At 35.1% G+C, this 25241-nt stretch overlaps 1 protein-coding gene across 4 annotated transcripts in view; it reads right to left on the bottom strand.

Annotated features, from left to right (window-relative positions):
* Positions 1–5530: 5530 nt before the first annotated feature.
* RIF1 (replication timing regulatory factor 1) overlaps positions 5531–25241 on the bottom strand; it is a 60328-nt gene continuing 40617 nt past the window's right edge. For 3 of the 4 annotated variants that reach the window (XM_045781963.2, XM_087860696.1, XM_045781958.2), the window contains exons 26-36: positions 22911–23030; positions 21541–21692; positions 21084–21164; positions 20947–21001; positions 17350–20592; positions 15479–15625; positions 15097–15174; positions 14893–15008; positions 14156–14309; positions 12324–12432; positions 5531–11857 (exon numbers count right to left, since the gene is read on the bottom strand). In XM_045781963.2, the coding sequence (XP_045637919.2) occupies positions 11643–11857; positions 12324–12432; positions 14156–14309; positions 14893–15008; positions 15097–15174; positions 15479–15625; positions 17350–20592; positions 20947–21001; positions 21084–21164; positions 21541–21692; positions 22911–23030 (4470 nt within the window). In that variant the 3' untranslated portion in view covers positions 5531–11642. The remainder of the gene's footprint in view (positions 11858–12323; positions 12433–14155; positions 14310–14892; positions 15009–15096; positions 15175–15478; positions 15626–17349; positions 20593–20946; positions 21002–21083; positions 21165–21540; positions 21693–22910; positions 23031–25241) is intronic. The other variant, XM_087860698.1, reaches the window with a different exon arrangement.

Raw genomic sequence — 25241 nt, 5'->3', positions numbered from 1 at the left:
TTATGAAAAATTATATGCCAATAAATTGGACAACCTAGAAGATTTGGATCAATTACTAGAAACATATAACCTCCCAACACTGAATCAGGAAAAAATAGAAAACTTGAATGACTACCAGCAATGCAATTGAATCATTTAAAAAATCCCAACAAACAAAAGTCCAGGACCAGATGGCATCACACGTGAACTCTACCAAACATTTAAAGAAGAGTTAATATCTGAGAAGGGCATATCATATGCACCCCAATGTTCATAGCAGCACTGTCCACAATAGCTAAACCGTGGAAGGAGCTGAGATGCCCTTCAACAGACGAATGGATAAAGAAGATGTGGTCCATATATACAACGGAATATTACTTAGCCATCAGAAAGAAAGATTACCCAACATTTGCAGCAACATGGACGGGACTGGAGGAGATTATGCTAAGTGAAAGAAGTCAAGCAGAGAAAGACAACTATCATATGGTTTCACTCATTTGTGGAACATAAGGAATAGCAGGGAGATTGGGAGGAGAAGGAAGGGAAGAATGGGGGGTTGGTAAGCAGAAGGGGGAATGAACCACGAGAGACTATGGACTCTGGGAAACAAACAAAGGGTTTCAGAGGGTTGGGGGGTGAGGGATTGGGATAGGCCGGTGATGGGTATTAAGGAGGGCACATATTGCATGGAGCACTGGGTGTTATATGCAAACAATGAATCATGGAACACTGCATCAAAAACTAATGATGTACTGTATGGTGACTAACATAACATAATAAAAATTTAAAAAAATAAAGAGTTAGTACCTAGTCTTCTCGGGGCGGCTGGATGGCTCAGTCGGTTAAGTGTTTGCCTTTGGCTCAGGTCATGAGCCCCGCTATCAGGCTGCCTGCTTAGCAGGGAATCTGCTTCTCCCTTTGTACCCACCCCCTTGGCTCATGTTCTGTCTCTGTCTCTCAAATAAATAAAAATCTTAAAACAAAACAAAGTCTTCCCAAACTATTCCAAAAAATAAAAGAGGAAGAAAACTTCCAAATTCATTCTATGAGGCAGCATTATCCTGATATCAAAACCAGATAAAGACACTGCAAAAAACGAGAACTACAGGCCAATATCTCTCATGAACACAGATGCAAAAACACTCAACAAATTTTAGCAAACTGAATCCAACAATAAACAAATCATTTGCCATCATCAAGTGGGATTTATTCATGGGATACAAGGGTGGTTCAACATACACAAATCAGTCAACATGACATTACATCAACAAGAGAAAGGAAAAAAACCACATGATCATTTCAACAGAGGCAGAAAAAGCATATGACAAAGCACACATCCATTCATGATAAAAACCCTCAATAAAGTTAGGTTTAGAGGAAACATATCTCAACATAATAAAGGCCGATTCTGAAAAACCCACAGCTAACATTATACTCAATGGTGAAAAACTGAGAGCTTTCTCCCTATGGTCAGGAACAAGACAAAGATGTTCACTCTTACCACCTTCACTATGTTGAATCAGAACTGGAAGCCCGAGTCACAGCAATCAAAGAAAAAGAAATAAAATGCAACCAAATTGGTAAGGGAGAACTAAAACTTTCACTATCTGTAGATGACATGATTCTATACATAGAAAGCCCTAAAGACTCCACCAAAAAACTACTAGAACTGATAAATGAATTCATTTAAGGTCGCAGGATACAAAATCAATATACAGAAATCCATTGCGTTTCTATACACTAATAATGAAGCAACAGAAAGAGAAATTAAAGAAACAATCCCATTTACAATTGCACCAAAAAATAATAAACAGACCTAGGAATAAACTTCACCAAGGAGGTAAAAGACCTGTCTGATACCGAAAAAGTATAAAACCCTGATGAAAGAAACTGAAGATGACACAAACAAATCCAAAGATATTCCATGCACATGGATCGGAAGAACAAATATTGTTAAAATGTCCTTAATATCCAAAGCAATCCACAGATGGAATGCAATCCCTATCAAAACCCGACAGCATTTCTCACAGAAGTAGAACAATCTTAAAATTTGAATGGAACTACAAAAGACCCCAAATAGCCAAAGTGATCTTGAGAAAGACCAAAACAGGGTATCACAATCCCCCCAAACAAGATATATTACAAATCTGTAGTAATCAAAACAATATGGTACTGGCGCAAAACCAGACACACACAGATCAATGGAGCAGGACAGAAAGCCAAGAAACAAACCCATGATTACACAATCTTTGACAAAAGAGGCAAGACTATGCAATGTGAAAAGGACAGTCTCTTTAACAAATGGTGTTTGGAAAACTAGACAGTTACATGCAAAGGAATAAAAGTGGACCACTTTCTTACACCATATGCAAAAATAAACCAAAAAATGGATTAAGGACCTAAATTTGAGACCTGAAACCATAACAATCCTGGAAGTAGAGTGCACACACATTATCTCTGATACTGACTGTAGCAACTTCTTTTCATAGCAGCATTTTTCTAGATATGTCTCCTAAGGCAAGGGAAACAAAAGCAAAAATAGTGGGACTATTATCAAAATAAAAAGCTTCTGCACAGCAAAGGAAACAATCAACAAAATTAAAAGACAATCTACTACAGAGCAGAAGATATTTGCAAATGACATATCTTATAAAAGGTTCATATCCAAAATATATAAAGAACTTATGCAATTCACCAAAAACACAATCTAAATAAAAATGGGCAGAAGACATGAACAGATATTTCTCCAAAGACATACAGGTGGCTAACAGACATATGGGAAAATGCTAAACATCACAGATCATCAGGGAAATGCAAATCAAAACCACAATGAGATATCACATCACACCTCACGCCTGTCAGAATGACTAAAATAAAAAACGCAAGAAACAACAAGCACTGGCAAGGATGTGGAGGAAAAGGAACCCTCACGCACTGTTGGTGGGAATGCAAACTGGTGGTACAGCCACTACAGAAAAGAACTATGGAGGTTCCTCAAAAAATTAAAAATGGAACTACCCTATGATCCAGTAATCACACTATTTACCCAAATATTAAAACACTAATTTGAAAAGATATGTGCACCCCTATGTTGATGCAACATTATTTACAATAGCCAAATTGTGGAAGCAGCCCAAGCATCCATCCATAGACAAATGGATAAAGATGTGGTATACATATAATGGAATGTTACTTAGCCATAAAAAAGAATGAAATCTTGTCATTAGCAACACAGATATATATACAGGATATAATGCTAAGTGAAATAAGAGAAAGACAAATACCACATGATTTCACTCATATGTGGAATTTAAGAAAAACAACAACCTAACACAGATAAAAGGAGACAAAAAAAAAAGACTCTTAACTATCGAGAACTGATGGTTATCAGAATGGAGGTTGGTTGGGGGGTGAGGGGAGGAATTGGTAAAGTGAAGGGGATTACGGGTACATTTATCAAAAGCATGAAGTAATGTACAGAATTGCTCAATCACTATATTGTACACTTGAAACTAACCTTGCATGTTAACTATGCTGGAATTGAAAGGAGCAAAATAAAAGGAAAAAAATTTGCATACATATTCAATGCCAACTTACTATCTGTTTAATAATGCAATTTGCTTCCTTGTTTGTAATGCATGGTGTTGGGGGAGCCCTATGGAAAATGGTATCTAGGGAGGAAGCCCATGGAAAATGAGGAAGCTTTAAAAATGAGTTGTCACTCTGGCTCCTCCACTCGGGGGAAACGTGGCCTGAGAGGGGCTAAGTACAATGGAAAGAAGTAGGCAACTGGCCTCCCCAAATACACATCCTTAATTTAAGTGCTAATTTAAATTTAGAAATAGGTTAAAAATTCACTACTGCAAAACTAAAAATTAAACTTATGCTAAAAAAAAAAATAGCTATGGGATCGAAGCCTAACCTCAGGGGATCTTTCTAATCTGCAGCCGTTAAGTTGACAGCACAAGGCAAAAACGTTAAACTGTCCTCAAGCTTCTTAATGCGTCTCTCTCGAGGAGACTCACAGTAAGCACACATTAGTGCAGAATGTACACGTGTGAATGCTCGGAGATCACATTTGTGTGCCAGGCACCACACCAGATGCTGGGGTTAGAGAGATGAACCAGAGACTGTTGGTGTCCTTATGAAACTCAACAGTTCCACAAAAAAGGCAGGCCATGCCAAAGTGTCCTAATGATGGGAGCGGCAGCCACTCTGCCATCTTCAATCTTCCTTTAACCTGGGTTAAAAATCCAGGTGAAACACAGCAATACCGTACGTGTGCTATTTTTCCAACCTTTGGGAACAAAGTTTATGCTGTCTCAGTTACAATAAATGTTTGTTTTAAAATTTTCTGTTCACTTTTTGAGGCTGCCAAAGCATACTTTGCAGTTGCTCTTACAGATAAACAGACACAATTTTTATCTAATTCTAGGGCTTTTAGTTAAAAGCTTGGAAATTTTTCATACAGAAAAATAGAGAATCCTACTATACCCACCTCCTGAAGGTTTCAATTCATGGCTGATCTCGTTTTGTCTACCCTACCAATGCTCTCCTCCGTTAAAGTAAATCCTACTAATCATATCTTAAAACAATCACAATTGACAAACCTTAAAACACTTGACAATCCGTATCCAGGGCTCAAATTTTCCCGCTCATCCAACTTTCAAGACTTCTGCTTGGAACCCCATTCTGTCAACACAGTGATACCAGGGAAGTCCTTTGTACAGATATCCACTACCACACAGACGACCTATGGCTGCAAAGATCCTCAGTGACTAGCTGTTCATACCATCTGCAAGAGGTTATAAAAGAGATCAATTGGCAACTGAGTTATATTGGAGTCAGAGTCAGAACTCCAACCCAATTTCCTTAATGACTAGAGTTCACCTACTCTTGTGAAATTCTTATGAGTTCTTCAGGTCCTACAAGCCCTAACACCCTCTCTGCGCCCCCCCTCCCGCCCCCACACCTCAGAATGTGACCTTATTTGTCAACAGGGTCATTGCAGAAGTTAGTTAAAATGAGGTCATTAGGATGAGCCCACAGCCAATACAACTGGTGTCTATAAAAAGGGCAAATACACAGAGAACACCTTGTGAAGATGAAAGCAGAGATTGGAGTGAAGCTTCCACATGTCAACAAAGTAAAAAATTGCTAGCAAAGCACCAGAAGCTAGGGGAGAAGCATGGAGTTCTTCCTCACAGCCCTTACAAAACACCAACCCTGTGAACAACTTGTCTCAGGCTTCTAGTCTCCAGAACCGTGAGACAATAAATTTGTTAAACAACTTTGTGGTTCTTTGTTGCAGTATTCTTCAGTATCATTAAGTCTATTTCATTTTTAATTTAGATGTATGGATCTACAAGCATGTGGAACCCATAAACTATGACTATGAGAGAACCTCTTCTATGGCTAAAATGGGCCATAAAATATGAATGGCTCATGTGTCTGTGGAGGGTCATGGTGTTCGCTAATGTTGGTATGTGAATTATGCGAATCTTACTCAATTCAAAGCCAAACCAACCAACAAAAACAGTGCCAGAATTGCTTAGTTTTTATAGTTTTATTTCAGATTAAAGTGCACTTCTTTAAAAATGTTTCAATATCCAGTTTCAATTGGCAAGTGATAACAGTTAACTCTCAATAAGATCATGAAAAGTTTTACTGTGGGTAAGACATATTTTCCCTCTCTCAATCCAATCATAATAAACCTGAAAATACACTTTTAGTATTGGTCTGCCTGCTTCAAACATTGTATAAAGCATTACACAAATACTGACCACATCCTTATTTCCCAAATACTAGTGCAGCTGAGTAATGAACAGGTACTTCTGCGAAATTTCAACTTAAATCATTCGACTTATCAAATATAAATACTTTGAATGTAAAACTAAGCTCTCAAGAGTTTATCAAGTGGTGGGAACAAAAATATTGTAGGGCTAATAAATGACTGATTTGGCTTCTCTCAGCCTTGTCTAAGTGCATTTAGTCAAGTCTATCCACAGGAGGTAGTGTTAAGATAGATTGAAAGCAACTGATTCCCCACCAACACAGAAAGTAAACTCCCTCAACTCCCAATTTATTTCACAGGTATGACAGAACCACCGAGTGCCAGATGCCTTTCCCCCACACATTGATGTCCCTTAACATCCATGGTAAACACATTACTATAATTGAGTTTAAATAGGAGAAAAAAAGCATGCCTCAGAAGTACCAGTATCTCCCAGTGTACGTCTATTTGAGCAACATAGTTAATATAAATGCAATCAGGAGAACACATTTTTGTAAAAGTAAAATCTAAGTAACAGCAATAAAAATTAAGGACTTAAGGAAGCAAGATCCTCACTTGCCATCTAGAAGCAAATGACCAACTGGATTTACATGCCATGTATGAACAAACCCACCCTTTGTAACAGGGATCAGCAAACTTTACACAAAGGGGCCAAATATATATGTGAATGTTAGGTGTTCACAGGCCATACGGTCTGTCACACTACTCCAATCTGCTATTGCAGCAGGAAAGCAGCCAAAGATATTATGTAAATAAACATGGCTGTGTCCCAGTAAAACCTTATTACCGGCACTAAAATTGAAATTTCGTTTTTCTATGTGTCACAAAATATTACTGTTTTTTTCAACCTTTTAGAAAATGTAAAAACCATTCTTACCTCAGAGGATGTATATAAAAAACAGGTGGCAGGCTGTAGTTTTTCGACCTGTTCATAACAACTTACTAGGTTAAGACCGCCATATTTGTTTCTATACTCAAAATTCATCGTTCTTTCATTTTTTAGAAAATTCCCATTCTACAAAAATAAAAACGTCTTTAGATACTTGCTAATTATTCAATTAAGTATCAAAATAGCTATTACACTATATTCCATTTTCTATTCCATGACTTTATTCTGAAGGTGAACTTCCTAGTTCTATGCAATTTATTCACTTAAGAAATAATTCTGCCTATTGTTGGGAGTTATTTACTCCTTTTTGGGGGGCAGGGTATTAAATAATGTATACTTTATTTTTTCGAGAGATTTTATTTTTAAGCAATCTCTACCCTTAATGCGGAGCTTGAACTTATAATTCCAAAATCAAGAGCCGCATGCTCCACCAGTGACTGAGCCAGACAAGTGACCTGTAAATAATGTATATTTTGAACAATTATTCAGGGTATTTACGAATATCAGTTCTGGTACTGTCTTATATACAGGATAACTGCCAGCTATTTTCAAAGTATATATGACTGTCCCCATACTAAAAAGCTACATACTTTTTTTTTTTAATTCCATGTGCTATCAATTTAAAATACTGCCTTCAATCTTATACTCTCAGGTAAAAGGAGCGATTATCTTTTCTTCTAATGGTATACTTCAGGAGAGCAAGCATTTACAGCTTGGCACTTCATGTTTGGTTTTAACTGTTCTTTGGCTTGGTATATAAGGAAAAAAATGGTTAAGACCATCTTATAAAATTTAACATTCTATTACAAGCAATGAGTGAACACTCAGTTCTGTTAGACTACTATTCTATCAAATAGCTAGACATTTCAAACCCTAATGACTCAGATTTTAATACTTTCAAAAAGCAATATACAAAGCCTGGCCTATGATAAACATATCATTAATTGGACCATCACAAACCAAAGCCCAGATTTGTTTTACAGATCAAGCAATCAACAAATTTTGATAAATCAATTAAAAAACCCCATTATTTAACCTCTGGCTGTACCTTAAGTGCTCTGGATGAGTACAATTCGTATGAAGAGAGTATTTAAAACATGTGAGGGAAATAAAACAGAATGCCAAGAAAGACTCATTTTTAGAGAATCAAATTATTCAACTGTCTTTCAAACACCACTTTAAGATGAAATAGAAACTTTCAACAATATAACAGCAAAGTAACCAGAGGTCTTTACTAAAATGACAAGTCAGATCTGTCAGATAGGGCTTATTTTGGTACTGCTAACTTTACTGCCAAGTTCATCTTAGTTAGGGTAGTCTGTTTGCAATGTTTATTAGTAAAGCAGTGAAGCCCTGTAACTTAGAAGGCAAGATTTATTTAGAAAGTAAATATATTTCTAGTATCTGAAAATTTACGTTCATATTTAAAAAATGAGAACATAATCCACATACACTACTCATGAAAAAAAGCTCACACTGTCTCATCTGTTTAGTAAGGTTCTTTGTAACATGAGATACATTAACTGCCTGCCTATTTAAAAACCTAACTCTTCCTCCCAAAACTGTCCATATCTAAAAAAAGGCTCCAAATAAGGCAAAATTCTACCTTTAACTCTTGAAAAAATTTCGAACTTTAATTTGAAGACTTCAAGACCAGTCTGCTTCCCCAGAACATAAACTTGAAAAAGTTATTTAAAAAACACTTAAGTCTTTTGTGGCAATAATTCCTGGGACTTAAACCTGATCGTGTTACCTCCTAATTCACAGCCTGAAGCCTCAAAGGCCTAACCACCACAAAGGCAATCCACGATACCAGCATTTGTATGGGTCATGTGGGAGCTTTTAGAGATCAACTATCAGGCCCCATCCCAGACCTCCTGAGTCAGAATCTGCATTTTCATACATACATAGATAAAAGTTTGAGAAACACTGTTAAAAGTCAAAACTTAACTCTAACGCTTATATACCATGCATAAGACCTTTCTGATGGCTTAGGGATAAAAGACATGGGTTGTGCTAATGAGCAAACAGCTCCCTCTCCCCCACCAAAATCTTAGCCTAATATTCTAACTGCTATTTTATGGCCTAGCCTAGCTGCAAATTATCTCCCTGAAAATCAGTAATGAAGAATATGAGATGGAAACTAGGCCCTTCTTACTGAATTATAAAGTCAAGTTGGAAAGAATGACATTAAGGTAAAATGTGAACCATTTTTAAACTCGTATCTTCTGTTAAATTCCAACAAAGTTTTTTTAAACAGCACTGATTTTTAATTACTGTCATTCCCTTATCTTAAAAAAAAAAACTCTTTAATTGTACATTTTAAATACACCCCTCCCATTTTCCCCTAATTTTGTTTCTTGCCCTGGCACTTTTATTTTAGGCAAAATACAATCCAGTTTCCTTGACATTTTTATGATTCTTAAGTATATAACAGAAGCCCTGACTACTTTCAAGCTGTAAAGAATCCATGAGCAATGCCAGAAACTACCATGTTCATATTTAAATCTTATTTTTGACTATATTATCTGATAATATTATCACTAAACCTGATTCATCCTATACTATATGGAATCTGAGCAAAAGCTCCATTCCATTCAACAATGGCTTTCAAATTTGTTCAAATATAACATCTCTGACAATGGGCTCAGTGCAATACTGAAATTTAAACCCACTATATGGAGTCCATTTTGGAACACGAGAAATTATACTGTGCTTCTGTAAGCAAACAGATTCTTTTTATAAATGCATAAAATAAGAAATCACATTTGAGTGTTCTTATTAATATCTGCCATTTGTTTTATTAACTCTTAGAAAATATTGAAAAAACTGATTTAATTTTAATAGTTAACATAGTGAACTGATCATGGAGAATTAATATTTTTTGCTATTTAGGAATCACTCAGGGCAAAATTTAAGGCAAGAATATTAAAAATAAGGTGCCTCAAATATACACTTAACAACTATCAACAATGAAGATTTAGCAAACTGGTTTCTGCCTTCAAGTAACATTTTTAAACACATCCTTGTTCAACCACAGTATTTGCAAATGAATACTTGTGCTTTTATCAAATTCGGTGATTTAAGTAAATGCTAATCAATCACTTTAAGTCACATTTTCTCCTATACTGTTCAGGTTCTCAAGAACTTCATTCACCAGCTAGTTACACAAACATTAAGATAGTCATGAGATAAGCCAATTCTGACTCCATACAAACACATATACACACTCCTCCTTATACCTGTTAACTAAAAATTTATGTGCCTCTTTACTATAAAATAATAATGTGGGAAGTGGGAGGCAATATAAACCACAATTATAATTCTGTTATTCTATTTTTAGTTATTTCTTCAAGCTACAATCCTCAGTTTTATGGTCCCAGAATTTCCTTTAAATCCAACCTTGGTATAGGACTATGAAACTTATACCCCCAAAATATCTGTAATGATGATGGATTTATAATTATGAAAAAGACAGCAACTTTTGTGGCTGGCAGGTGGTCCCCTTCTGAATATAGGAACTAACTAAACACAAGAATTAAACTTTCTGTAACTTGTTGAAGACTGTGTGCCTTTTCAAGCTGGTTAGTTCTGAATAAAATATGAAACTGTGAAGGTCACTCACTCATTCTAATCAGAGAGCAAATGAGATATTCTCACTGGAAAGAGATGAAACAAATATGGGAGTCAGGCACTAATACTAGTCGGTAAAATTTACAAATGTTTTAATTATATACACCCTACTTTTTTAAAACTAGGCAAAACATACATATTTCAAAAGAACAGTTTCAAATTTCCAAGTCTGCTTTAAGTGTAGGTGAAAAGAACAGATAAATTCTGGATTTCATATAGTCCAAGTTGTAACAAAAATAGTCAAACTAACTCTCCATTAAAAAGAAATGTAATGAAGCTTTCTAGTGGCTGATACCCTCCTTCCGAACCAAAAAAAAAAAAAATAGTATGGGTATGAATAGCGAAGTTCTCATGTAACACTTTCTCATTTCTATAACTTTAACTCCTTCTGGTTACTTTAGAAAATAAACTCATGTTTTTACTAAGACTACTACGTACAAAACTATTTGTATTTGTAGATACAGAATCCTACAAACATCTGCAGCAAGCCCACAAAGCACTTCTACTGTCCATACTGATATCTCAGTATTTAATATATACAAAATAGGTTTCTATTAAACAAAGGTATTCACAAGTAGCTGCAGAAAAATTCATGCCATTAACAAAGGCTGAAATTTATAAATTAAAAACATTGTAATCTATACATAATGTACAAATAGTCATGCATTTTAAAATGAATAGGACATGTTTCATATGACTGAATTTTCACAAGCAATGCTGCACAAATATTTGCTAACGCAAATGAATGGACTCTTAGTAAGTTCTGCTTTAATATTTTAACCCCAAAAGTTGCAGCTTTTGGTATTTTCCATTAAAGTTGTCCAAAGCTGACATCTGTGGGAAAATGTTCCAATTCTTTTGCATCTCATCTAAGGTGTTCTGAGAACAAATTTCTTAAACCTCAGGCACAACAAATATAAATTAAAAAAATAAAATCAAGTATAAACACCTTTATCAGTTCAGCAAAAAATTCAAATAGAAATGTTCAATTTTACTTAAGGTATTTTTCATTTTTTATGAATGTTCATCAGAATACGTATGAGTTTAAGATGTGTGAAATAAAATGCTTTTGTTTCTAGTTCTTGCTTCCACATTTCAGTAAGATATTTAAATTTTTGAAAAACTATGCATAGCAGCCAAGAAAATGTTGTATGAACAAAAATCTTACATAATAAACTTACAAAACTGAACTTACATAAGTCACAGCCCTTCAGGGTTTGAAATGTTATCAACTTTGCGAACATTCATTCTGAAATTGTGCTATACTTCAGAACTTATTTTATGATCAACAAATCCAGTGATATTGAATAAAAAAAAAAAGAAAACCTTCAATTTTCTCTTAAAAGACTAAACGGAATTTTCATGGGTTGGTGACCTCCAACGTGACTGCAAATTTTTTATTATAGAGTTCGCCATGCTACAAAGTTTCTCATGCATTTCAAACAGCTGGCTTCCTGAATAATTATGGAGATCTTCTGAATCTAGCTGAAGAGCAAGTGCACTAATCTGTGCCACAAGATTTTTAGGTAATGGAGTTTCCAAAGCAACAGGATCAATTAAATCTAAAAGAAAAAGAAAAAAAAAAGGACAATTAATCTATTCCAGATAAAACTTAAGTTGTATGTATCTCCTTTTAAAGTTAATAAAAAGTTTAAGCGCCTAGGATTTAAGTTAAGAATGCAGGCTGAGGTATCGCTCCTCAAGAGAATAAGGCAACAGAAAAATCTACACAACTTCTTCAGTGCCATTAAAGAAATAACCAGGCTACTTCATTTTTATTAACAGCATAACAAGAACACACTGTTTAGTTTATATTCCTATTTGAGGAGCAATTGACAATTTGAGAAAAACAACTAGATATACTTGGAGTAAATATAAGTTACTTTTTCATGCCGCTAGCACCAAAAAATCCCCCAAAAAACAAAAACCTTGTCAAATTAACAGAGCATAGTCAAATTAAAACTAGAAGCATATATCCAAAGTCAGCTGACCGTGTAAATAAGATTGTCCCGCTTTGCTAAAACATACCTGAGGCAAGTCTTTCTTCATCAGAAGGAAGGGATTTAGTTTGTATTCCATTTACTGCTTTTTCAGAAATATCAAAAACTGGAATCTCCTCTAGTCCACGAGACTTTACCTTGATTATACACAGGCCAGTAAACAAAAACAAAACCAACAAATTGAAAGCTGCTTTTAAAAGGACCAACAATACTAACACTGGAAAAGAATCTAACGTGTTTCCCAGCCCATCACATGACTATTAGCTTAGCAAATCTTGCTAAGAAACTATGTCCTACTAATGACACAAAAAATGGGATTACAAAGTGTTTTCTGTTTTCTCAAAAAGCTGGTTAGGAATTCATAATATTTTCTAATGGGCTTCTCAAGAAATAGCCATGGTAGCCAAGAAAATTACACTATATTTCCCAAGTTTAGTAGCATAAGAAAATCCAAGGAAGAGATTTCCAAGCTTAAAAAACATACGGACTTTTTTAAAAAAAGAACACAATTTAAAAACGTGTTCCCAGGCTTACTAATTAGTGACTGAGAAAATATTCATTTCAGAAGGTTAGAGTTACCATACTGATGGGGTCCATCAATTTGACTATGTAGATACCCAAGAGAAAGATTAACACATCCACACAAAAAATTGTATATGAGTGTACGTAAGAGCAAAAGGTAAAAACAGTCTAAACGTTAAGCAACTGATGGATGACTGTAATGTTGTATATTCATACAAGAGGTATTATTTAGCCATAAAGAGGAATGAAGTACTGATACACATGAACCTTGAAAACATTATGCTCAAAGAAGCCAGTCACAAAAAGACCACAGCTCACATAATCCCACTTTTATGAAAGGTCCACAGCAGGCAAGTCTATGAGACTGAAAGTTACTATTATAATCTTTGGGTTTCTTAAAAGAGTTTTTACAGATTACAAATATTTAATGATCTTTAAATCAAAGACTTTCAAGGAAACAGAAGTCTTCAGTAGTTAGCAAACTCCAGTCTCGGAAATTCTAATATAAACACTAGTTTTCAAGCTTAACGTACCCTGTTTGCATTTATTCACAATTTTGTGTAATTTCAATGGACACATAAAGGGTTTCTGCACAGGTTTCAATACAGTCTGAATCCTTCTGAAATGATGTAAGAGTTTTCCACATATATTTTTATTGGGGGCTGGGGGGGGATCTTGGCTTTTATCAGAATCTTAAAAGAGGTCTATGACCCTAAATATTTATGTGCAAAAAGTTGCTAAGAACAAGAAAAATTAGTTACAGTTGTGTTTGACATCAAAATTGAAATACTGTTAATTACACATTTGCAAGATTTTTTTTTTTTTTTAAAGATTTTTATTTATTTATTTGACAGAGACAGAGACAGCCAGCGAGAGAGGGAACACAAGCAGGGGGAGTGGGAGAGGAAGAAGCAGGCTCATAGCAGAGGAGCCTGATGTGGGGCTCGATCCCATAACGCCAGGATCACACCCTGAGCCGAAGGCAGACGCTTAACGACTGAGCCACCCAGGCGCCCCATGCAAGATTTTTGTTATGATGTTTAAGATTCGAACATCCAGGTTTTAGGAATAGCAGCCATGGAACCGATCACTAATCTGGTGAAAATGAATTGAGACAAGGGTGGGGGGAAGAGAACTCAAAGAACAAAGAAATGCATTACACAGAACAGTACAAAATCAAGAAGCAAACTTCTCTGTGAAATTATAATCTTTTAAGTTACTCTTGACTGTGGAGAAGGGAAGAAGAGGTGGCATAAGTTTTTAAGCAAAACTACCAAATTCTGTAATTGTTACTGCGAGATCATTTATCTATTCATGACTGAGAACATCTAAGTTTACCTGCTGCTCATGATAGACTCTAAGAGCCTTTTTTACATTGGACACTTTTGGAGAACGGATAGGAAGAGTTTTTATTTCAGATGCGGTAAGAGTACTCAAATCACCAATCGTTTTTATATTCTTAGCTCTAATGAGCTGTCCCAGTCCTCTTGCCCTGAAGAGGTTAAGAAGAAAAGAAAAATGTCATCATATAGTTTCACATTTATTCTATTTGTGAGGGCCTATCCAGCTGAATTTCCTGATTATGCCCAATCATAACCAAATTTTACACAAGCTCACCTAGCCCAGTGAGGACAGGCACATATACATTTAATTTAAAACAAAATTTGAATTTGATGTGTTTGCCTGGCTTCAGCAACAGTGCTAGGAAGAGACTAAGACCAATGTGTGTCTCAGACTTCACTTACATTATGACTTAATGGCTATCTTTGTAAACTTCAACTTGTAAGGTGTAAATAATAATTATACTCCTTATGGGATTTATAATTAGCATTAAATAACATATGCATAGCATCTGGCAAATATTAAGCACACAATTATCTTAGCCATTACTGTATTATGGTAGATGCTTCTCTTATTGCCCTATCTGTCCCATCTTCCCAGATGAATTTTTATTTCCAAAATAAAATGCGAAAGTGCATGTAAGTCAATTCTAAATATAAGAACCTCGATCACTTAAATATTCCTCTTAAAAAAGTGGCATCTTTAAGCATAAACCAGCACAAATAACTACTTACCACATGTTTGATGTAATCTGAGGTAAAATGATATCAACTGGAGCCACGCAGTTGACCAAAGCTGGGTAAACACTTTCTGTTGGACATGGCATAGATTCTTTAGCCATTTCTGCAATCTTAGAATAAATTTCAGAATTGTTAAATAGAAGTCATCTGACTGAACATGAAAATATAAAGTTGCATGAAAACTAAAGCACTTCTTACTAAACACTTCTTTGAGCTCTTAAACTTAGGGCTACGTGATCCTGGGGACAGAAATCCTTTGGTTGAAGTGGCATTATGCTAGATAGAAGGAGAGAAAAAAAAACTCAGAACCCTAGAAAACTATAATTTTACAATTTTCATTATTTAGAGTGCACGAATTTCCTAAAATCTTGAGAAAATGTAAAATGTTAATAAACTACTATCTAATCAATTGCTGGAGTATCACTGCATCTTCCCACCTGTTCATGTTTGTTTACCATGCTGCAGACAAAACAGTGTATCCAAACCAAAGAAGTCTTACTCTTTATTACTTTTAAGACAAACTACACTATGCATTCTGTACCTGTATACATATATGCATATTTTAAACCCCACAGCTTACCTTAGATTGTGCAGTAGGTGAAGTTTTAACACTTTTTACTGTGGGAGAATTATTTGAAGAATGGGACCTAACAATAGAGCATCGCCTATCAATGTCATCTGCCAATCCTGCTTGGTATATTGGATCTGCAAAGGAGACACGGCGAACCTGAAAACACAGGTCATGTTTTAACAGAATTAGAGTTAAAAACAAACAAACAAACAAACAAAAAAAACACAAAACCACACCATAAATTCTCATTATAAGGTCCCCCCAAAATAGCATGTCGGTTTAGAAGCTTAATTTCCTTGACTAGAAGCCAACTGCACACAGATGTATTTCTTCCTAATGGCTGCTTTCACAGACATTACTTAATACCACAGGTCATTTTAATTATCCATGTTCTAAATGGTTTCTACGTAACATACCAACAAAGACCCAAATGGACAGTGGCAAAAATGAAATTGCATGTGGTAGCTGAAACTGTGTCATCAAATTATACTAACCTTGTAGGCTTACTACAGTGACTTAAAAATACAAGGTAAAGAGGTAGAAATAGTACTAACTGGCCTCTGGTGTATCGTACTAACCTCTGTTCTAAACTCTTTAGAGGGTACCAGAGTCACAGCAACTCAGTGGCAATTTTTCATTTTAGCCTCTTCTGAACCCTTATGATGTGTTCATTCATTCAGCTATTTGATATAATATGCAATAAATAAATATGCAATAAGGCATAACCACTAACCATGTATATAAATGTCTCCTGGTCTTGATTCCCAAGAGTGGGCAGATTCTGTACATATCTGCATAGAAAACTACAATGTCTTACTGTTGCCTAAAGAAAAATTAAATTTGAGGTACTATCAAACAAAAGATGACTAGTTAACTTTTATTAACAATCTAAAATATACTGAAGAAAAATAAAATATACTGAAGACATCAATCCCAACACATTCTATCTTCATACTTTTCAAAGACTTCTACCTTAAGACACTTAGAGCCTCGATATAAAAGCAAAGCAAAACAAAACCAAAAAACTGAATTCTCAGTGTAAGAATTTTTGGTACATCTTGAGGAAGTCTTCACAACATGCTTCCTAGAGGCAAAATTAAATCTATCTTCTATCTCTAACATACGTCTGTACATATAAACAACATGTATTCTACAGCAAATGGCAGACTCAATTTCAAAGTTAAAGAATGTTCACATCATACCTACCTTTTCAGAACATCTCCTTTACTAAGAAGAGGACAAGGTGAGCTATGTAAGCACATGTAACTTTTACTTTTTTAATTTATTTATTCAACAAATTATACACAAGTTATAGGGTCAGGAGCTAAATAAAGTAAATACATAGAATCCAAATTTACAAACTAAAGGAGTCAGTGTAGTGAAGATGTGGAAATAAAATTATAAATGAGATCATATCCAGAAATTGATACAGGCACAACCTGAGATTTTTTTCATTAGACAAGGTCTGGAAATAAGAGTTTACATAAACACTTAAATGTGAAACAGACTGCATAATGTCCTAGCACAACGTTAAGTGCTAACTAAAGCTGCTTTATCAGTTTCTAAATGTTTCTTCACATGTTATGAGCAAAAAAAAAAAAAAAACAAAAACAAAAAAAACACCAAAAAATAAAAGTCACCAACCCCCCCCCCCAACAAAAAACCACGAGAGATCCTCAACAATTTTGCAAAAGGTGAACAATGTACATGGTTGAAGATCTCTAGTGTCCTCAAATAAAGGAATATCTAAGGGCTTCAGTCCCCTTTTATCAACACTTCTTCTACCTGCCCTTTTCCCTACTTGCTGTGCTAATTATTCAAAATGAGTGTAAATGAGTAGTCCTATTAGTCTAATAAATATTCAGCCTCAATTGTCCTACCTTGTGAACAGGTGATGATATCTCATCTTCCTGAGGTCTTTTTAGTCCTCTCTTTAAAATGCTGGTCGATGGAGAAGCCAAAGGAGACCAGACACAGCGTGTCTGCATGCTACTAGGACTGCCATTTGCTGATACAAGTAAAGGATCAAGTTCCCTTAATTTTTGAGGAGATGCATTATTGTCTTCTGTTATTAGTCCAGAGATGGCGGTTTCAGATGTCAGAGACTGTGATATTTCCTCCACTTTCTCTGAAGTACGGCGAACTTCCTGTAAAATTTCATCATTTCCCCCCACCATTCCATTGTCATCTGATGTTGTTTCTTCAGACTTAAGTTCAATATTTGTTTCAGTTTTATTAGAGTCAACTTTTACTTCTTCAGTGCTCATCTCAAGTGTGCTGAGAACAGAACTGCCAATTTCCATAGCTGCTGTCTTTGTTTCAGCTTGTACAGGCTTAGTAGAGATTTCGGTAGTCGAGTCCTGGTCCACCGTTTCACTGACTTGGTCAACTTCAGCACTCACCTCACCAACCACTGTCTCTTCACAATTTTCCACTTCAGCATTCATTTCTTCAGATGAGCCTGGACCAGATTCGTCACTTCCTTCATCTAATTCCCCAACTGTTGCTTGTTCAGGTATCTCTACCTGAGCACTCATTTCTGTGGTATTATCAGAATGACCAATACCGGAATTAAATTCTTCAGTTACTGCTTCTTCAGCCTTCAGTTTTTCAGCTGTGTCTGCTTCAGATTCATCACTTCTTTCACTATTTATCTCTTCTTCACTAATACCAGTTTCGGTACTCTTTTGTTCAGAAAAGCTAGCTTCAGATTTATCACTTTCTACATCCAATTCAATAGCTTCTATTTCTTCTGGATTGAATTTTGCTTCACCTTTACATGCATCTGTTTCAACACTGGCAATGTTCTCTATACTTAGTTCCTTTTCCAAAACAGTCTCTGGCTTTTCTTCTTTGGTCTCCAAAGTAGAACATTCCAGTGAATTATCTTTGGAATCATCTAAACATGGGCTAACAGTTATACATTTTTTATTGGATGGCTCTTGGCTTTCAAGAGGTGTTGCTTCTTCAGAATCCGTATCACAAGTTTCTTCTTCAAAATTTACTACTTCAGAAGGAAGAGGGTTTTGAATAGTATTTTTTTTCAACTCACTTTCAGATATAATTAATGAATCATTAAAAGCATCATTCTCCTCCTTGAGTCCCAAATGAAAATTCACACCATTATGTTCATCTAAAAGTTTTACCTCAGAGCACAGATTAGCTTTAGAAGTTTCTGATACACTTACAGGTGTTTGCATATCTGTCTTTTTTGTTTCACTGACTTTTACATCATAATTTTCTGTATTCTTTAACCCAATGAATGACTTTTCCTGAGGCTGTGATTTTTCTCCACAGCAATCACAACCTTTAGATCTCCTTACCCTCCTACTTCTCTTATGTTGGCATTCAAGTGTTTGAAAGGTTTTTTCAGAAAGCAAAGAAATGTCTGATGTTCCTATTTTTGAAGATTCTCCCATGCTGTTATTTTCTATAGAATCTCGTTTTTGTAATCTCTTGCTGGCATTTCTAGTCCTTAGATTTGATTCTGGCATAGAAGGGTTCGAAAAGGAATATTCTGCACATTTGTTGGTTTTACTTTTTCCCTCAAAAGTAGTTGACACATCATCAGAAACCTGCAATAAATCTGAAGATACTGTAGAATCTTCAAGAGTTATATTACTCTCATCTTTTTGTTCACAAATCTGAGATTTCAGCCTTCTCTCCACTTCAGAATTTGCTTTGCAGTCAAGTGTCTGGTTTTCAACATTTATACATTCCTGTTTTATCACTTTCTCCTCTTGATCTTCAATATCAACACTATCACTGCTTTTGTTTTTCCATTTTCCAGATCTCTTCTTTTTAGAGCCTTCTTCTTTTGCCTCAGAACTATCAGATTCTGAGTTTTCAATGCTGGAAAGTAAACCTTGGGATGCTCTTCTTGTTTGATACCGTGTTCGTCCACTTACTGGCTTTTCAGAGGACTTATCGGCAATATCCTGGGCACCGTCTCCCTCAGATTTAATATTCTCAAGGTCTAGCTTTCTTTTACTTTCATCAATTTCAGCAGTAGTGCTGTTTTCCCCAAAAGTCTTCTCGTGTAAATTATTCCCTTTCTCAATTAAATTTTCCTGTACAGTTTCTTCAGAAATCAGTTTTTGCTTAGGTAACACATCATCTTTTACATGCAACGGACTTTTCTGAAGGGTCTTTTCTTCTTCCTTACGTCTTTCTTTTTTTTGATGATTATTTTCTTTCTCTTGGCTATCAGTGGTAGGCTCTGCTATTTCTGAGCGTCGCCTTGAGGACCGTCTAAGCGTTTTCTGATTTGAACTTATCTGAACAGGACTATCCTCATCTACCATTTGATCTGCTGGTATTACAGCTGGGGGTGTATTTTCTTTGGATTCCAAATTGATTCCTAATGTTTTCTCTTCTACAGTATTATTTTCTAATAATACCACATTTTCCATTGTTGGTTTAAGCATTGTATCCTCATACTCCATTGTAGATTCAGAGAGATGAGCCTGATTATCTAACACACATTCTGTTTGATTAAGCAAACCAGGTGGGTTATTTTCTAAGACAACTGTGCCGTCAATAGATTCCTGAGTATTTTTCTCCTGATCAGATCTCATTAAGAGCTTAGACCTTTTGTTCCCTGTTTGTTCGGCTTTACTCAACCTTCGGCTTGATCTCTTAATTCCATGTGCTATTTTTTCAGAATCAGATTTTGTGAAAGCCATTTCCCTTTTCTTTGCTTTTGGTGGAATATCTGTTTTAGCCATGACTTCCTGGTTATTTTTCACTGTAACAGTTGAAGACATATTATTTAAGGGGGATGGACTAAAAGGTCTATTTTCTGAACCATCAAACTTCTCCAAAGTAATAAAGGTTTGCCTCCGACTTGTAGGCTGTGGGGGAATTCCAGAAATGATGGCGTTAGAAACTGAGCTGTTGAGACCAGAAGTATTTTCTGCATTAGGTGCACATTCAGTTGTTTTCTTTGATGAAATTAAAGTTTTCTTTCTGGCATCATTATTTCTGCTCAGTATTGCTGGACTGGTTTCCTCATTAGAACCACACTCATTATTTGAAAGGGAAGCCTTTTCAAGATGCTCATCCATACCACAGTTTTCCATGACATCTTGAGGAGTAACAATGTCACTCTCCATCTGTTCCTCCTGCACAGAAACGTACACATGTATATAGATTAACCAACAAACAAGTCTTACTTTCTCAGGGAATTCTTAGTGTAAAACTTCAGGAATTCAAAAGGCTTTCAATATTTTGCAAATATTCCAAAGGTGGTGACAGATGCCCATTAATTTGTGTTTCTAATTATAAGTATTTAATAAAGCCAAAAATATTTTAAAAATATTTAAACACACATACACATCCACAAACACAGTAACTACAATTCTGCTAAAGTCTATCAGTGAGAATTATGAGATTATGCAATATATCTTAAAATTAATATAAGAAACTTCATAATGGAATGATTCTAAAAACCCCAAAATATGAAATACCAAATATACCTTATATATCACCTTGGAATCTTCCTTTGATTTTTCAGCTAAAGTAGGAATTTCCCTGAAATAAAAATACATAAATTAAAATACTGTTTTTATTTAAAAACTAGAAAAACAGTTACTTCAACAGCTTCCATACTTACATGGACTCTTCCTGGGTATACTGAGAAAACAAAGTGTCTTGTGAAACATCCAGATTATTATACATGACAGGAATATCATATCTGAAAAAGATCTTATATAAATAACTTCAAAATGTGATATTCCTAGAATTAGAAATTAAACTTACAATTGTACATCTAGTTATCTTTTAAGAACAATGCAAAATTAAGGCTTAGATGTTTCTTTTCCATGAAATCATCTTCTCTACCTTCTCCAACACTACCTCCATTACCGATTCAGCTCTGAATGCATAAGCGTTTGGTACATTACTAAGTAACTATATATATTATGAATTGCAGCCACATATGGCATATCTTTTTGGCATTAAAATATAGCATATTATACATAATATTTTAGTTCTAAACACAAAGTTACAGTTACCGCATGAAATCTAAGTGTGAGTACAGAATACCCAATTCAAGATAAAAGGCTACAAACCTTTTTGTTTTGAGTACTTCTTTCTGATGTTCAGTTAGAATTCTTTCCTTTACTTCTTTTCCTTCTGGAGGTATAAACACAAAGTCAGTAGACTTTTCCTCTTCCAAAGGCATTTCACTCTTTGTTTTTGTAGAAGACGGCTCTAATTTCAACTGCAAATTTATAAAAGGCAAGTGCACATTCGAGTTACCAAATTATTTTCCAATACTTCAATCAATCCCTATTCTAGCACTCTAATAAAGTTATTCAATAATTACTAGGAAGTTTGAAGTTCAAACCCACAGGATATCTTTGGTTAATAATTAGTACAATGTCCCTCACTTTCATTCTGCTTCTAATGAACATTCAGAAAATAAAAATTATACCTCTTTAAAAAAAAAGTAGGCAACTTACCAACAAAGCACAGACAAATATGTTTTTCAGGCCAACATATGGAAATCAAGTAGTTTGGCAAGAAGAGAATATATCAGCAGCTCTCAAGTTGAAGCATAAACTAAGTCAAATTAAGTTAAAGTCACCAAAATAAAACATGCTCCATACCAGTAACATTGGTACTGTTATTTTTACAAATTTTCAGTGCAACTGTTTTCAATCTACTTTATAGCCACTTCAAGACTGTGTTGAGAGTCATTCTTTAAAAATAGTATTTTTTTCTTTCATTTTTGCCAGGGCCATGGTTTCAAGATTCCAGAATACGCTAACTGGAAGTCACAGAGGACAGAATTACTGTCTGAAGAAAAGTTAACTGGCATCTAGTAAGATTATGGGTGTTAGATTTGAGGCCAAAATAGGTAACTTAGCTAGGTGTTCTCTTTCTATTCAATAACAGAAGTTCTAAAATGTTCTCTTATGCTACCTATGCTGTAACTACTCATACCTAGAGTTCAACATTCCATCTCAAGGGGGCTACTGCCTGAATTAACTATACTTAATGTATCTACATACTTTTTTAAAAAAGATTTTATTTGTCAGAGAGAGGAGAGAGAGTGTACACGCACATGCACACAAGCAGGAGGAGCGGCAGGCAGGGGAGAAGCAGGCTCCCCGCTGATCAAGGAGCCCAATGTGGGACTCGATCTCAGGACCCTGGGAACATGACCTGAGCTCAAGGCAGACATCTAATCAACCAAGCCACCCATGCGTCCCTGGATGCTACATATTAAGCAGACTTAACTTTAGGAAGAATGAATCATTTCACAAAGCTTCTAGATTTCCACACTATCTTAATAGTCTTTTTAGACCAAGCTCTATTATTCCCCTTTAATCCTATCTTTTATTTAGCCTTTAATCACTTTTTTTGCTGTATGTTCTCAAGCTACCATCTATTTTACTATTAAAAGTTCTATTAAATAAAGTTTGGAAAAACATACTTTGACTGGTGGTTTCTTATTTTCTTTTGCATCCTTTGTTTGTGCCAAAAAAGAATCTCTTTTTCCACTTGATTTTCTTTCCATGCCACTTATCTTCATATTTAACTGTGAATTTTCGGTCTGTTTTATTAGAAATAAAACAATTTTTAAGTGCAAATGTTCTATTTCTCCTTTTCATGCTTTGAAAATGCCAGTATAATACTCATTTCAAATATCAAATTCCTTCTCATTATTATTAAAATCATGTCAAAGAAAAGAGCCATTGTCTAATTCATTAACAGCAAATAGGTTTGGCATCTCTAACTTATAGGGGAGCTATTTTGCACCATTTTTAGAAATTTTATGAATTCTGAGTATTTTGAGAATTTTACAAATTCTAAAAATAAGATACACCATATAAATACTTAAAATGAATCAAATTAATGAACTCAAAGACCCCTCCTATTACTGGGAATATTTCTAAGGAAAAAAATCACAGCCATAAAACTTTAAACATCAAACAATGAGGCATGCATGACAGAAAATATTACCTAATATGTCCCTTTTAGGCTTTTTCACGACAAATTACACCAAACGAGTCTCAACAAGCCTAATTATCTCATAAGAAATTTTTTATTTTACCCAAAAATGAAAACTGGAGTGCTTAGGTAGCTGTTAACTTTTTTCTCCTCCAGGTTCTAAACAATGAACAGCCAAACTCCATTTGTTGCTGAATAGGAACAAATCTGTCTAAGGATATGTAATACCCATGCCTTTACTCCTTGATCCTCAAATAGTAATTAAGTATTAGCCAAAATAACCTTGCTTCAAATGGGTTATATGATAGCAAAGACGTGTTTTTCTGACAGAAGAAATGAGATCTGATGTAAAGAACTGAGAAAATGAAGGGCTGCTCTTGCTTAGACATAGACCAGTAACTATTATTCCTGGTTTACCTAAAGCAACACTTAACCATGTACTTTAATAATTACATTTGCAAAGGAATACACACGGAGTGCCACAGTTCAAAAAGGATCATTAATAAACAAGAATCAGAGACTATTTACCCGAGAATCTATGGTGAAATTTACTGCCCTTAAATCAGAAAATTATTTTAGACCAAAGGGCAAAAAAAGCTAAAATAAACAGATGAAATTACAGCAAATTGAAAACCTTCTGCACAGTGAAGGAAACCACAAATAAAATAGGAAAGGCAATCTACTGAATGGGAGAAGATATTCACAATACATCTGGACAAGGGGTTAATATCCAAAATACATAAAGAACTCATGCAACTTAATATAAAAAAAAAAATCCCAATTAAAAGATGGGTATGGACCAATGTTTTACCAAAGATACAGAGAGGGCCAAAAAACACATGAGAATATGCTCAACGTCACTATCATTATCAAGGAAATGCAAAGGAAAACTACAATGAGGTATAATATCACACCAGTAAGACTGACTGTTACGGAAAAGAAAAAACAGCAAGCGCTAGGAAAGACGTGGAGAAAAGGGAACCCTGGTACAACTGCTGGTGGGAATATAAATTGATGCAACCACTATGAAACACAGTATGGAGGTGCCTCAAAAAATTAAAAATAGAACTACCATGGAACCCAGTAGTTTCACTTCTGGGTATTTGTCCAAAGAAAACAAAAACACCAATTTGAAGAGATTGTTCACCCTCAGGTTCACCACAGCATTACTTACAATAACCAAGAAACGGAAACAACCTAAGTATTCATTGAAAGATAAATGGATAAGGAAGACACACCCACACACCCACACACCCACACACACACACACACACAATCACTCGACCATAAAAAAGAATGAAATCTTGTCATTTGTGACAACATGGATCAACCTAGACGGTATTATGTTAAGTGAATGTCAGATGAAGACAAATACTGTACAATTTCTCTAACATGTAGAATCTAAAATATAACATGAACGAACAAAGCAGAAACAGACTCAAAGACAGGAAACAAACTGTTGGTTACCAGAAGGGGGACTGGTTGGGGACAGATGAAATTGGTAAAGGGGATTAAAAAGTACAAACTTCCTGTTATTAATACATCATGGGGATGAAATATACAGTTTAGAAAATATAGTCAATAATACTGTCATAACTCTGTATATAACATGGTAACTAGATTTATGAAGATCATTTCATAATGTATAAAAACATCAAATCACTATGACATATACCTGAAACATGATACTATATGTCAATTATACTTCAATTTTTTAAAAAAGTGTTTCAAGCCAGACGATGGACTTTATAGAAAAACCCTATGTTATGATGCTCTTATGCTCAAGTTTTACTCGTTTCTCACGTCAATAAAA

This window comes from Ursus americanus, chromosome 1 (assembly GCF_024610735.1).
Source record: "Ursus americanus isolate L20-20 chromosome 1, mUrsAme1.1.p, whole genome shotgun sequence".
NCBI lineage: Eukaryota > Metazoa > Chordata > Mammalia > Carnivora > Ursidae > Ursus > Ursus americanus.
The sequence above is the reverse complement of the archived record's forward strand: the minus strand, read 5'-3'. Positions and strand labels throughout refer to the sequence as shown.